Source organism: Lynx canadensis, chromosome D3 (genome assembly GCF_007474595.2).
Source record: "Lynx canadensis isolate LIC74 chromosome D3, mLynCan4.pri.v2, whole genome shotgun sequence".
In the NCBI taxonomy this organism is placed as follows: domain Eukaryota; kingdom Metazoa; phylum Chordata; class Mammalia; order Carnivora; family Felidae; genus Lynx; species Lynx canadensis.
The window spans coordinates 17,438,531-17,452,046 of NC_044314.2; the positions used below are offsets into that span (position 1 = coordinate 17,438,531).

At 44.3% G+C, this 13,516-nt stretch overlaps 1 protein-coding gene across 1 annotated transcript in view; it reads right to left on the bottom strand.

The window, feature by feature from the left end:
- Positions 1-13,516, bottom strand: part of NEDD4L (NEDD4 like E3 ubiquitin protein ligase) — a 344,746-nt gene that overhangs the window by 57,297 nt on the left and 273,933 nt on the right. Inside the window, 4 exon segments of the mRNA XM_030335978.1 lie at positions 2,234-2,293; positions 3,945-4,019; positions 7,210-7,386; positions 8,776-8,908. Coding sequence (XP_030191838.1) covers positions 2,234-2,293; positions 3,945-4,019; positions 7,210-7,386; positions 8,776-8,908 — 445 coding nt within the window.

Below are 13,516 nucleotides of genomic sequence, written 5' to 3' on the forward strand. Positions count from 1 at the left end.
TATTTTTAGGTACGTTATATACAGAAAAGTCCAGAAGGACTGTGCTATCCCCCTCCTTTTATCTCAGGGAGGGTTCCTGCTTGGCCAGCTGGAAAGGGACACTGGTGTGTATCATTTGTGTATATACGCCAGTGTGTATTCATAAACCAAAGGGCTGTAGTTCCACAGGTGAGGATCAGGGCTTGTTCATTAATGCACTTGTTCATAAAAGCACTACCATGGAAAAAGAGGTACGGTTAACACAACACGGTGCATTGTGCCCAAAGGGTGGGGCGTGGGGGTGGGGCTGAATGTTCACTAACAGGGGAAGATTATATAAATTGAGGTGCATTCACATAACTGGATATTATTCAATTATTACCATGTCCCAGAGGAAGGACTGTAAGTGACAAATATCAAGTTGCTAACTGATGTGTGTACAAGATCCCAGTTGTGTGTGTGCATGCACGAGGAGAAGGCGTGTAAAAGGGGGAAAAACTTGGTAAGAGAAGGAACTGGAAAAGATAGTTTCAAACCTGTCTCGATTTCTAATAGCCATCAAATAAGTTGGTTTATTGCAGCCGAATGATCACCAGATACGTGGGAGGCATGAGGGTAGGTACAACACTTGGGAATGACTCAAGCCCTTAAAAATAAACAAATCCGAACTCGTATTTTTAATTCACTGCTGGACGAGGGGGAGGGCACCGGCAGGAAGAACACAGCAGTGGCAGGGGCCACAGGACCTCGTTCAGATGGGTCACTCTGCCCTGCCAGGTACCTCTCACCATGGAGCCCAGTGCTCTCATAATTCGGTGCATCCTGCCGCTTAATATCCTCAGCTATCACAACACTCCAACACTAATGGCAGATCCCATGGCCCATAAAATGCAAAAATGGATGGTAGAAAATGCTCATTAGCCCTGGATTCTGTTAAAATTACTTAATGAAACGGTTCTGTCCACCTGGCAGCAATTCTGCTGGAGGCTGAGCCTGGCCACCTAGCACATGACTTTCACATAAATCACAAGCTCGCTAGCTTCCACTGGGCTTGGCTTTGCTGACTGCCCGTTTGATTTTCCTGTGTGCAGTGCTGAGCGTTACATTCTAACAATATAACTAAGTTGGTCTTTTAAGTCCACATCCTGCAGAAAACCAGCAATTGTGTACGTATTTAAAGGTATTCTCGGGCGCCTGGGCGGCTCAGTCGCTTGAGCGTCCGACTTCAGCTCAGGTCATGATCTCAAGGTCTGTGAGTTCGAGCCCTGTGTCGGGCTCTGTGCTGACAACTCAGAGCCTGGAGCCTGCTTCCAATTCTGTGTCTCCCTCTCTCTCTGCCCCTCCCCTGCTCATACTCTGCCTCTCTCTCTGTCAAAAATAAATAAACATTAAAAAAAATTTTTTTAAAGGTATTCTCAAGTAATAAGCAGTTATAACCAACCTAACAAGGGTGACACAATTAGGAAAATTCTTCCAAGAGTCGCAGTAGCTCAAAGCATAAACTATAAGCTAGCCTGTTGTCTGGGATCATGCAAAAAAACAGGCAGTTAAAATACATAGTCCTGTTCAAGTTACCCATAAACATCAATACTAAAAATTATTTAAAATAACGAGCAAGAGTAACAGATACTTGGCTTAGAGAAACTAAATTTTAAATTTCTTCCTTATATTCCCTCCTCTCTCTCCCCCTGAATTATACGAATCCTCGCTCACTCCTGTGAATAGAGCTCCTTGTAGCAGAGCAAGATTCATGCTCACCATACACAAATCTAACCCAGGGTTTAAAATCTGGTACGGGGAGCGGACGGGAGAGGTTGGCTGTGCGCACATCTGGGAATCCACAGGGACAACGGCATGTAGTTCCTGTGGCTTCCCTATTCTCTTCCAACCAAATTATTTCACTCGGGCATTCTAACAAAGCAGAAAAGCTTATCAGAAGTACAAACACTCAAGACAGAGATACATTCTAGTATATGTGCTGCCGAAACGAGCATGGCAGAAACACATTCCAAACGGTCAAATTAAATGCACTTAATTGAACCTTGACAGTATTCCTAACAAAACGACAGGGGACTAAAAATCGTCTCACCCAGTACCTCTGAACTACGTGAAAGTGAATTTCACACGTATAGCTCCGCGGCACAAAGAAGCTGATCTTACCCAAAAAAGAAAAAAGAGTACCTTCACCATTGTGCACAATGTTAAAAACCAACCCACGGTTTTGTCATGAATGTCTGATTAAGGGTATCATTACCGTTGGCTCCTCACCACCTGTGACAGTTGATGAACGCGCTCTCCTAGCTGGGGCACTTGGCTGTTGAATGACAATTTACGTCAGTGAAATGCACTTAGGGAGACCACCCACTGCTTACTGAATCAGGAATCACTGGTGATGCAGCCAGTAAGGCAGGTGATGTGGATATGAATCCCTGAAATCCACCCTATTCAAATAAAGCTGAGCAACCACTCACTGATGACCAGAAGAAAACAAGAAACGCAATCGCCTTCCCACCCAGAGAAGGCTCCGCTTGCAACATGATTCGGGTAAACAATGAACTGACAACCTCAGAAACGTGAGATGTATTATTCGAAAAAAACTGAAAACCACCATGGTTTTGCCCCTACTGTTAAATAACTAGCGGATTCTGAAATCTGCCAAACTCGTAATTTGAATAAGAGGCCACTGGTGATCAGTGAGTTTACAGCTTTACAGGGTACAAGGAAAGAGGGAGGAATCAATAGTTTCCCGGAAAGTGAGCTTTTTGGGCAAATAAAATTGAAACTGATTTTGAAAAGGAGAGAAAGTGCCATTAATTCATCAAGGAAAGTCACGGAATCATCAGATTGAGGAGGATCCCCTCTCCAAGGATATCACAGCTGATTATTCTGGTTTTGGGGGACGCCTGTACTAACACCATCCCAGAAGGCATGCGCTTGTCAAGCTTCTGATCAACCAGCCCATTCTATGTGCACCACAAACTGAGTCTGCCGTGTTGATTACTCACTTAACCAGTGTACTCATCAATCCGTTCCGTTACCATTAAAGACTAAAACCCAGGCAACAATACCCTTTGTAGTAAAAATGTACACGACAGGGTAGATACCATGACTGCAAAAACTCTAAGTACGATCTTTTTTCCCTTTAATTTCATAGAAAAGTATTAATGCCAAAAAAATAATCAAGGATTTGTATTACTAAAAAAAAAAACAAAAACAAAAACAGAAACAAAAAACCACACTGGATAAGGTCAGACAAGTTGAACATACTAAAACCACAAAACATTTTCTCCTCCAAAAGGAGAAATAGATTTACAAAAAATATTGTAATGTTAACACCAAATGTCTCTCGAGGCAGTCCTGGTCTGCCTTCCAGTTTGCACGTTCATTTTTATTTTTGTCCCATATTGGGAAACACAGGACATCCTTCCGTATTTGCTGCTAGTTCTAAACACTGCAGTAGAGGGGGGAGCAGACTAGCCAGTTCAGTAGTCAGCAGAGCTGCGTTTAACAGAGAAAAGTACAGGCGCTTTGTGGGTTAAGAGCTGAGGCCATTAGTGATGAGAAAAACCACGCCCTGCAAACCCGGAAGAGTTCTTCCTGTTCCAAGGGATTCCTGTGTGACTAGAGCACAGTGCTGGGAACTCAGTAAGTTTAAAAAAAACAAACAAACAAACAAAAAAAAATAACGAATTATTAATACGCTTTTGATTAAGTAGTAAGCACATCAGAAGTGGTATTAATTTGGGTGGAAAAGCAAAGCAATGAAGTTTTCAGCCTTTCAGAGACTAATACAGCTCTTTGTATTCGGAATCCACTCTCCTTGGGCAATTTGCTAGGAAATCATCCGGTCTCTCGTTTGCACAGAGAACCGATTTACACAGGAAAAACTCTTCCTCAGTAGCCCAGATGATTTCAAACACAAGCCCCAAGGGCCAACCGGATGGCTGGCAAGGGGCGTGGGTTACCGGTGGTAGATGAGCTTGCTCGGCAACGGTGTCCGTCACGCTGCAGGACCGCAACCTTGAGGACGGTTCTCTTTGCTGAAGGGGGAAAGGACACGAAGCATCGTGAAAACACAGGCCCAGAAACAAGTTTCGTTGGTTTAAAAACTAAGTCATGCAAGCCTATTGAGTGTTCTTTCATGTGAGAAGATGATTCGGTGAGACACCGTCTCTTCTGGGCCATGAGAGTAATCCCTCAAGCAGTCGGGTGGGTAATCGTATGTGTCATTACGAGTGTTTGCAGCAGACAGAAATTCTGACTGGTCCTTAGGAGGAAGTAACAGCAAAAGTAGGAAAAAGAGGCCAAAACAGAACAGGGGACTCAAAAGGCCAGGGTAACACTCTACTGCTTCTTTAAGAAATGGCAGTAAGGGTGCCCGCGTGGCTCAGTCGGTTAAGCACCCGACTTCGGCTCAGGTCATGATCTCACAGTTTGTGGGTTCGAGCCCCGTGTCAAGCTCTTGTGCTGACAGCTCGGAGCCTGGAGACTACTTTGGATTCTGTGTCTCCCTCTCTCTCTGCCCTTTCCCTGCTCACGCACTCTCTCTCAAAAATAAATAAACATTAAAAAAATTTTTTTTTAAATAAAAAAAAGGGGGGGGGTGCCTGGGTGGCTCGGTGGGTTAAGGTTCTGACTTTGGCCTGGGTCACGATCTCACGATTTGTGAGTTCGAGCCCTGCGTGGGGCTTGGTGCTGACAGCTCGGAGCCTGAAGCCTGCTTCCAGATTGTGTGTCTCCCTCTCTCTCTGCCCCTCCCCTGCTCATGCTTTCTCTCTGTCTCTCGAAAATAAATAGATGTTATAAAAAAAATTGGCACTAGAGGGGCGCCTGGGTGGCTCAGTTGGTTAAGCACCCTGCTTTGGCTCAGGTCATGACCTCATGGCTCGTGGATTGGAGCCCTGCATCGAGCTCTCTTCTGTCAGTGTGGAGCCTACTTTGGATCCTCTGTCCCCTTCTGTCTCTGCCCCGACTCTGCTCATGCTTTCTCTCTCTCTCAAAAATAAACATTAAAAGGGGCGCCTGGGTGGCTCAGCCGGTTAAACATCCAACTTCAGCTCAGGTCATGGTCTCATGGTCCGTGAGTTCGAGCCCCGCGTCAGGCTCTGTGCTGACAGCTCAGAGCCTGGAGCCTGCTTCGGATTCTGTGTCTCCCTCTCTCTCTGCCCCTCCCCTGCTCATGCGCTTTCTCTGTCTCCAAAATAAATAAAAACAAAAAAGGAATAAATAAATAAAACAGTAAAAAAAAAAATGGCAACAGGAAGCTAGCAGTCTTGCGTTTTGCTCTGGGATGCAACCTTGGGGTAAACTCTAGCGTGATGTGAATAGAGGAAAAAATACTGATATAGATGGTTCTTAAACATTACTATTGACAAAGGATCAGTTGGAATCTAAGGCCAAAAACCTCAAATATGGTCTTGTGCTACTTCCGAAGGGTCAGTTACAATTTTAGCTTCTGAATCGAGTTGAAGTCGTACAGAACAGGAATGAGGGAAAATAGTGAGGTTCCTCTAAAACATCTAGTGTGTGATGTACAGTGTTCCTCTCACTCGTTTGTATTCATCTATCTTTTTTAGAAAAACAGCCAAGAGACCCAATCATAGAATGGCAGTGGGTTACACACACAAAGGCCAAGTATCTAAGTGGCAGCAGATTCGTCCGTGGGATATGTACGTAGGTACTCGTTTTTAATACTTCAGTACTCACTTCAATGGTAAGCAAAAGGGGGTAAGGTCAAAGAAAGACTCTGTGACAGCGACAGGGGCCTATTCAGGCCCTTCCACAATGGTTAGGTTAGCACGAAGGATTCCTTCTTTAGTAAAAGTTCATGCTACTGTCCTTGAATATAGAGCGATCCTGACAAGCGAAACTGAAAAGGAGTCTCGTGTTCTCTTTCCAAGACATTCTCACTGAACAGCTGAATCAGACTCAACACCATCTTAAAATAATACGGACTCTTGCACTTGGATCTTAAAGATATTTTGGGCAAGTTCAGTGATTAAATGCAGGTGGTCCCTATACAAAGAACTAGAGATGCTAACTTAATACTCATGCTGAAGAAAATAAGGAGTTTTTACTTGGTAGGCTACAGGTGTGCATCTGCTTAGGTTCTTGCCCTGCTTACGACAGTCCACAGGTTTTCAATACACGGCTTCATTGCTTATGTTGTTTCCACAGCGACAGTTTTTACCAATTCAAATATCCCACATACAACATTTTTTTCCTGCCCTTTTAGTATTAGATTTTCATCTCAGTGGTATTTCTCTTTCTGCAGAACATTTACAAAATTTTAGTATAAAACCACATTAACTGAGTAATCACTGCGACTCCTCTAATATGGGCCAATGGTAAAAACACCATAACCGACAGAGTAACAATCTTGTGAGCGCTTACTTGCTTTTACTTTAGATGTAGTCCTCTTATCCGTGCACATCCAAAACGGTTGTAATAATCACTATTTTTCTAGGATGCCATTTTCAGTGCAGTGACCACTATCATTTACTGTTATACATCTCTAAGTTCAATTTCTCGAGAAGCATGGAGAGTTGCATTTGTTCTCAACTCTATTCACAGGCAGGTATTTTTCTATGGACTTTTCATGCCCTTCCACGATGTGTTATCAAACATGGAGGTCTTCATGCTCATTGTGCTGCTTCTCACTGGGGCTTAGCCCTATCTGAAGTTTCTAGAAAGAGGCTCCCTGATGGTTAAGAACCCAAGTTCAAATGTTATCCTGAGGTCCGTGCCTCAGCTGCATAAGCTTTCTTAAGGATTCGTACTCTGGGACTTAGGGGACGTCTTCCGTCTCCCATCCTAACTCTGTCTTGGATGGGTCCCTTAAACTTCATCTGCGAAGTGAGAATGATAAAGTGGGCAGCAGGGTACTTAAGAGGACTAATTAAGAGGCCCAATGTCTCCCAGGTCCCCCTGTGAAATAACCACCTTTGTGATGGAGGCACTATTTACGAGCCTCTGGCTGGGAAAAGAAATTCAAGGTTAAAGGTGATAATAACAGAAATGGACTCTTCTTGAGTTCTTTACAAATCAAGAAAGATTCTCACCTGCTTGGACTAATTCTGTCCCCTGAGGAAGGGGGAACTTTGGAAAATGTCAGGGTTCTCTGGGAGCTGGAAGGACCTTGGTCATTATTTGCATACAAGAGTCTCTTAAACCGACAAGAAGTGATAAAATATTTGCTCAACTTCTCATTCAAACAAGACCATTACTTACGATCAAAGAACCAAACTGCTCCCCATTGGAGTCTGGAGTGATCTGAAGCCTTCTGCTCAGCTCCTCAGACAGCTCCTGAGGGCTGGTCCGGGACACTGGAGAGGATGGCGGAGGGGGCAGTGACAGACTGAGGGAGTCTCCAGTGATGTTCACTTCCTCGGAAATGGTCTCCCAAGGCTATCAAGGAACAAGATGCTGGGGTAAATGGTAGGAGCGTGGGATCCTCTCGTCACCTTGCCAACAACCACCACCACCGTGATAACTATAATTAACATTTACTGAGTATTTAAGGCGCGCACAATCTTCTAATAACCCTGAGGAACATGTGACTACTACCCTAATTGACAGGTGAGGAAACCGAGGCACAGAGTCACCTGTCAAAGAGAACAGAGCTAGGAAGTGGCAGGGTCAGGAGTTGATCCAAGGGAGCCTGGTTCTAGGGGCTGTGGTCTTAACCCCTTTAAAACACCACCTCTCTGAGTGGTGACTTACTTCTAGTACTGGTTACTACATGGGTGGGTTAAAAATGTTCTCAGAAATTCATGGATGATTTCCATGGATTTTCTTTTACTGTAAGTGCTGAGGAGTCACTGTAAGAGCAGCAGAGATGCTATAAGCTGTAATTAAACAGTGGTATTAAATAACTTTTAGTGAACTCATTATGGAATCATTGATTTTGCTTTTCCAGTGTTGATCACTGCAATATTTTTATGAATGATCTTCATAAAACACTGTCTAAACAGAATGGATTTCTACTAAGTAAACACAGTTGTTAAGACTGCACAGAAGTAATTGTTCAACAACTGGTAACTGCTAATTTGTTGTTCAATTCATAATTCCCCCCACCCCATAATTTACCATAAACATTTAAGGGGAAAATAGTAAACATTTCTAAATTCACCCAAATTCCTATTTTCCCGGCAATAAATCTCTTTCACGATGTCAAAACTCCTTAGTAGAAGTATTTGGTACCCAAACGAGGTACAGGGCTCATTTAATTGCTCACCTATGACAACCACATTGCCACTCACTAAGATACAGTTAGACTCTGGGGGCAGGTAAATAATAAGGTGAAAATATCTTTTTTTTTTTTTTTTTTTTTAACGTTTATTTATTCTCGAGACAGAGAGAGACAGAGCATGAATCGGGGAGCGTCAGTGAGAGAGGGAGACACAGAATCCGAAACAGGCTCCAGGCCGTCAGCCCAGAGCCAGACGCGGGGCTCGAACTCAGGGACCGCGAGATCGCGACCCAAGCCGAAGTCGGACGCCGAACCGACTGAGCCACCCAGGCGCCCCCGTAAGGTGAAAATATCTTCAGATTTCCAATGTGTTCTAGAAATAACGTCAGTCCCTTCTGCAACAGACGGGTATACGTATTCGTCAAACTTGACTTTTCCATGCACTTCCTAAATTGATATCCCAACGGTCGTCAGTTAGCTGTGAGGCCACCATCTTGAATTTTTAGACAGCATTTACCGTGAGAACACATCAGGACACAGAACCCACGTGGAGCCCACGGGAAGGAGGAGCTGCGGCGGGCGGAGGGTGCGTGGGGACGTCTTACCTCTGGGCCGTCTCCGCCCTCGCTGGGCTCTGGCTCCAGGTCCTCACTGATGTGTCTGCGCGAGCGGAAGCGTCGGTGCGCGGCCTCCTGGTTGATCTGCCTGATGTTGCTGTCCGACTCGGAGGCCACATCCCTGGGAGCATGGGGCGAGGGGGAGAGAGAGACGGGACAGCCGGTGTGGGTATCTGGCGCCTTCCGCCACAGTCCCGCGCTCGCCAGAGGCCTCCCACCCACTAAAACGCGGCCGCCGTCGCGTCCGACACGGACCACTCGCTGGCCGTTACGTGTGGGAATTCACCCAACGCGAACTGGTTGGAGGATAGTTCTGGGTTCATCTCAGTCAAGGAGACAGCGCGTTTAAATGCATCAGCACAACGTTTTGAGTATTTCAGGCAAATAGCACAAAATGTACTTTGGTGTTTAAGAAATCACAGCCCTCTGGGGTGCCCGGGTGGCTCAGTGGGTAAGAGTCTGACTTTGGCTCAGGTCATGATCTCACGGTTCATGGGTTCAAGCCTCACGTCAGGCTCTGGGCTGACAGCTCAGAGCCTGGAGCCTCCTTCAGATTCTGCGTGTCCCTCTTTTTCTGCCCCTTCCCCGCTCGCACGCTCTCTCTCTCTCAAAAAAAAAAAAAAAAAAAAAAAGAAGAAGAAGAAGAAGAAGAAGAAGAAGAAGAAGAAGAAGAAGAAGAAGAAGAAGAAAGAAATCACAGCCCTCCATCTTTTTGCTCTAGTGAGAAGGCAGGCTTCTCAAAGGACAGGTGACTGACTTGGGGCCAGTCAGTGGTGGCCCCTCTAGGAGTCTAGCAATGATGAGGCGGCAACTTTAGGTTGGTAACGATTGGCCAAGGAGCAGAAAATAGTACAAACTCAAAGCCGGGATCTGGAGAGAAGTGCTCCTGACCCAACATGAATTTTTTAACATGAGTTTTTTTTTTTAGCTGTGCGGATCTCATTTTGACAGAATCTCAGGATCATTCAGGATGACACTGTATTTCTCCCTATTAAACCACTGTAAAAAATTCACCCAGACATCAAGTGATCATTTCCCAAATCAAGTGGGATGTGAAGAACACAGCAACTTTTGTGTGTGTGTGTGTGTGTGATGTATCTCTCTTAATTCAGGATCTGAAAACATCAATTCAATCTTGAAAACTGCTGCAGTAAATTACAGGCAATCATCCTTTGGGAGAAATACTACTTGCCGGCTTTTAGAGTCGAAGTTTAAATGTCAAAATGTTTTGCGAAGAAAAATCAGACTCTTTCAATAAGACACCATATTCGGTTAACAGAAATGATGCTGCAAGTTAACATTTCAAAATATTTGAAAACGTTATTTCAGACTAATCAAAACATAGTATTAATCAAGGGCCCTCCTTATAGATTCTTCCTATAAAACATGGGTTTTAAAAAAAATTTTTTTTAATGTTTTTATTTATTTTTGAGACAGAGAGAGACAGAGCATGAGCAGGGAAGGGGCAGAGAGAGAGGGAGACACAGAATCGGAAGCAGTCTCCAGGCTCTGAGCCATCAGCACAGAGCCCGACGCGGGGCTCAAACTCACAGACTGTGAGATCATGACCTGAGCTGAAGTGGGACGCTCAACCGGCTGAGCCACCCCGGCGCCCCTAAAACACGGGTTTTAAAACATTCTAATCTCTCAAACTTCTGCTACACTCCAACAGAAAGCCTGCTGGCCCCCGTAATAGTGAATAGTTTGTGACTAGCAGCATTGTGTGCAAATAAATAGGGTACTCTTTATTGCCCCTTTCTGAGACAGTTTGAGTACTTCCAACAAACACCTTTACATTTTTAACTTCCGGTAAACGCAGGTTAGCTTCCATGTAATCCACATTAGAATGATAATTACTTCTTAAAATCTGAGTCAGCGAAGTTTTGCTATTATCTGTGTACCTAATACATAAACTTTGGAACTCTCACAGAAATAACAATCTTGCGTATTTTCTAATTTTATTAAACTATAACTAGACTAAAAAATAGTACCTTGAGATACCTTCAGAGAAACTGACAAAACTATGGCTATAGAGAAAACGATTAACACTAAGGGGCACAGAAGGATACTGATCCTTTTCTGAAACCACCGGAACAAAATGATAGAAACTGACACTTTGTCGGACAGGTGAGAGAATGGAATGTCGCATTTGTGATTTTGTGTTGCCACAGGTCTTTTTTGTTGTTGTTAATTTTTTTTAAGTTTGTTTATTTTTGAGAGAGAGAGTACGCGAGAGTGGGGGAGGGGCAGAAAGAAAGGGAGACACAGAATCCGAAGTGGGTTCCAGGCTCTGAGCTGTCGGCACAGAGTCCGAGGTGGGGCTCGAACCCACGAACTGTGAGATCATGACCTGAGCGGAAGTCGTATGCTCAACCGACCGAGCCACCCGGGTGCCCCGCCACAGGTCATTTTTATAGGACATTCAATTCTTCAGCACACAACGATTATGAAAAGTTATTACAGAACAGAGAAATAGTTAGGAGGAAAATGACCAGAATGAAATTCTTTATGAAATACGTAAAATATTTTAGTAGTGTCTAAGAAGGCCAAGGAAACTTGACATCATCCTTTCCCTTTTTATTAAGGATGGAAGCAATTTCCCTTCCTAATGACTGGCCTTAAAATATTTTATATACATCTATGAAAGACTTTCATCAGAATTTTAAATCTTCACTTGAAATATCATACATTCAGTTAGCATTTATTCAGTCAACGCTGAGTGACTAATGTTTGCATGCTGTGTGCCAGGGCCTAATACATACTTGAAGTGTTCCAGGGACTTCTGAAAGGTTAAGGGGAAATAAGGTTTTATTATTACCACGTCTGCATTTTGTATCCCTCAGAAGTATATAAAATTCCTTATTCTGGAAGGACTTACTTTAAAAAGTGGGGGAGGGACATTTAAAATCAATTATGCAAATCTCCCTTATCCCACATGCTCATATAATTAGTAATCAGTGTGAACCAGACACAACTAAATAGCATAGAGAGGTTACCTCTGATTTTGAAATTCCAACCCTGGGCTTTTATGGTCTTCACTGATGAAGTGAAAATAGTCACACAAGGGAGGCCTGCATGTCATTAAGCAACTGAATGAGCTGAAACTAGAAACAGTCACTAATGGGAAGATGAACATTTAAAAATATTTCTGAGCTGACAGATTAAAGTAGAAAATTATTTTATTGGGGGCAAGAAAGTATTTTAGGAAATAGTTATCTTAATTTTCTTCAGTCATTAATTTCATCTATCTATATTCTTCACTTGATTTAAAAAAAATTTTTTTTAAATGTTTATTTATTTTTGAAACAGAGACACAGAGCACGAGCGGGGGAGGGACAGAGAGCAAGGGAGACACAGAATCCGAAGCAGGATCCAGGCTCCCAGCTGTCAGCACAGAGCCCGACACGGGGCTTGGACTCTCGAGCTGTGAGATCATGACCTGAGCCAAAGTCGGATGCCCAACTGACTGAGCCATCCAGGCGCCCCTTCACTTGATTTTCATGGGCAATATGCAAGTGGCTAAAGACAGGATAAACCATCAATTTGTCAGGTTCAGTGTCAATTAAGATCAGTATGTCAGATCACTGACACTCACCTACGTTATGGACATTAGTACACACTAATGTGACGATGAGCCCAGTTACTGAAATGTGATTAAATTGTTGCTAAGACAGAAGATGTACAAAGTATTTTGCAAGAGAGGTAAGAGAGTTAAGTGTTTGAGTCTCTAAAGCGCATCTTCATTTACAGCCTTAATTCCGTTCCTTCACCATGTTTTTAAAATTGTGGGTTTTGGAGTAAAAACCTTTCTGTATATATTTAAACAGGGTCAGGACAATTCTAAAATCAGGGGTGCTTTAAAAAGCTGCCCTCAGACTTGAGAGTGTGGGGATCACTCTGTGGTCAGCCTTCCACCCTTCAGTTCCGTATCCAGGCTCGCCGGTTCCCCAAACCGTGCGCCTATCATCACTTTGAGAAGCGATTCACTTGTAGTCATTCATTCCGTTACAAGGTACTTTGCTGAGCTCCTACTCTGTGCCAGGCGCTACGGGTAGATCTGTGAGTAAGAGAACATAGTCCCTGCTCACACAGGCCGCCAGAGTATTACGTGCTCCCTGCTACCACGGGGGAAGCAGAGGTCCTTCACTGAGAGCTGAACAGAAGCGCGGTTCTCCCAGAGGAAGGTAGAGGCAGCCACAAGAAAGGGGACGTTCTAGTTTTGTTTCGGTGGTTGGGCAGGGGGGGCATCGGGGCATCCACGGGGCCAAGAAGAGAGAGTAGTCAGGAAGCAGCTGTGAACGGTCCAGCCACTTAATACACCGTAGGCTTAGGACTGTGGGTGGGGAATCTGGCAAGGGACAGGGTGGAGAAGGACCTTGTAAGGACAGCCGGAGGGCAACGAACTGTCAGTGAGGTTATTCAGGGGGTTGAAGTCTAGAGCACAAGCCTAGTGAACTGGGTAACACATGAGTCACAAGGACAGTCTTAATTCTTTCCTTCAGCACACGGCCATCACTTCTCTGTCTCATTTCCTCAGATACAGCCTTTTGATGCTTTAAAAAAAAACACATTTTATTTATTTACTTTTGAGAAAGAGAGGCGGGGGAGGGACAGGGGGAGAGAGGGAGTCTTAAGCAGGCTCCACACGCAGCACAGAGCCTGCCTCGGGGCTCGATCTCACAACCTGAGGCAAAATCAAGAGATGGGTGCTTAACCAGCTGAGCCACCC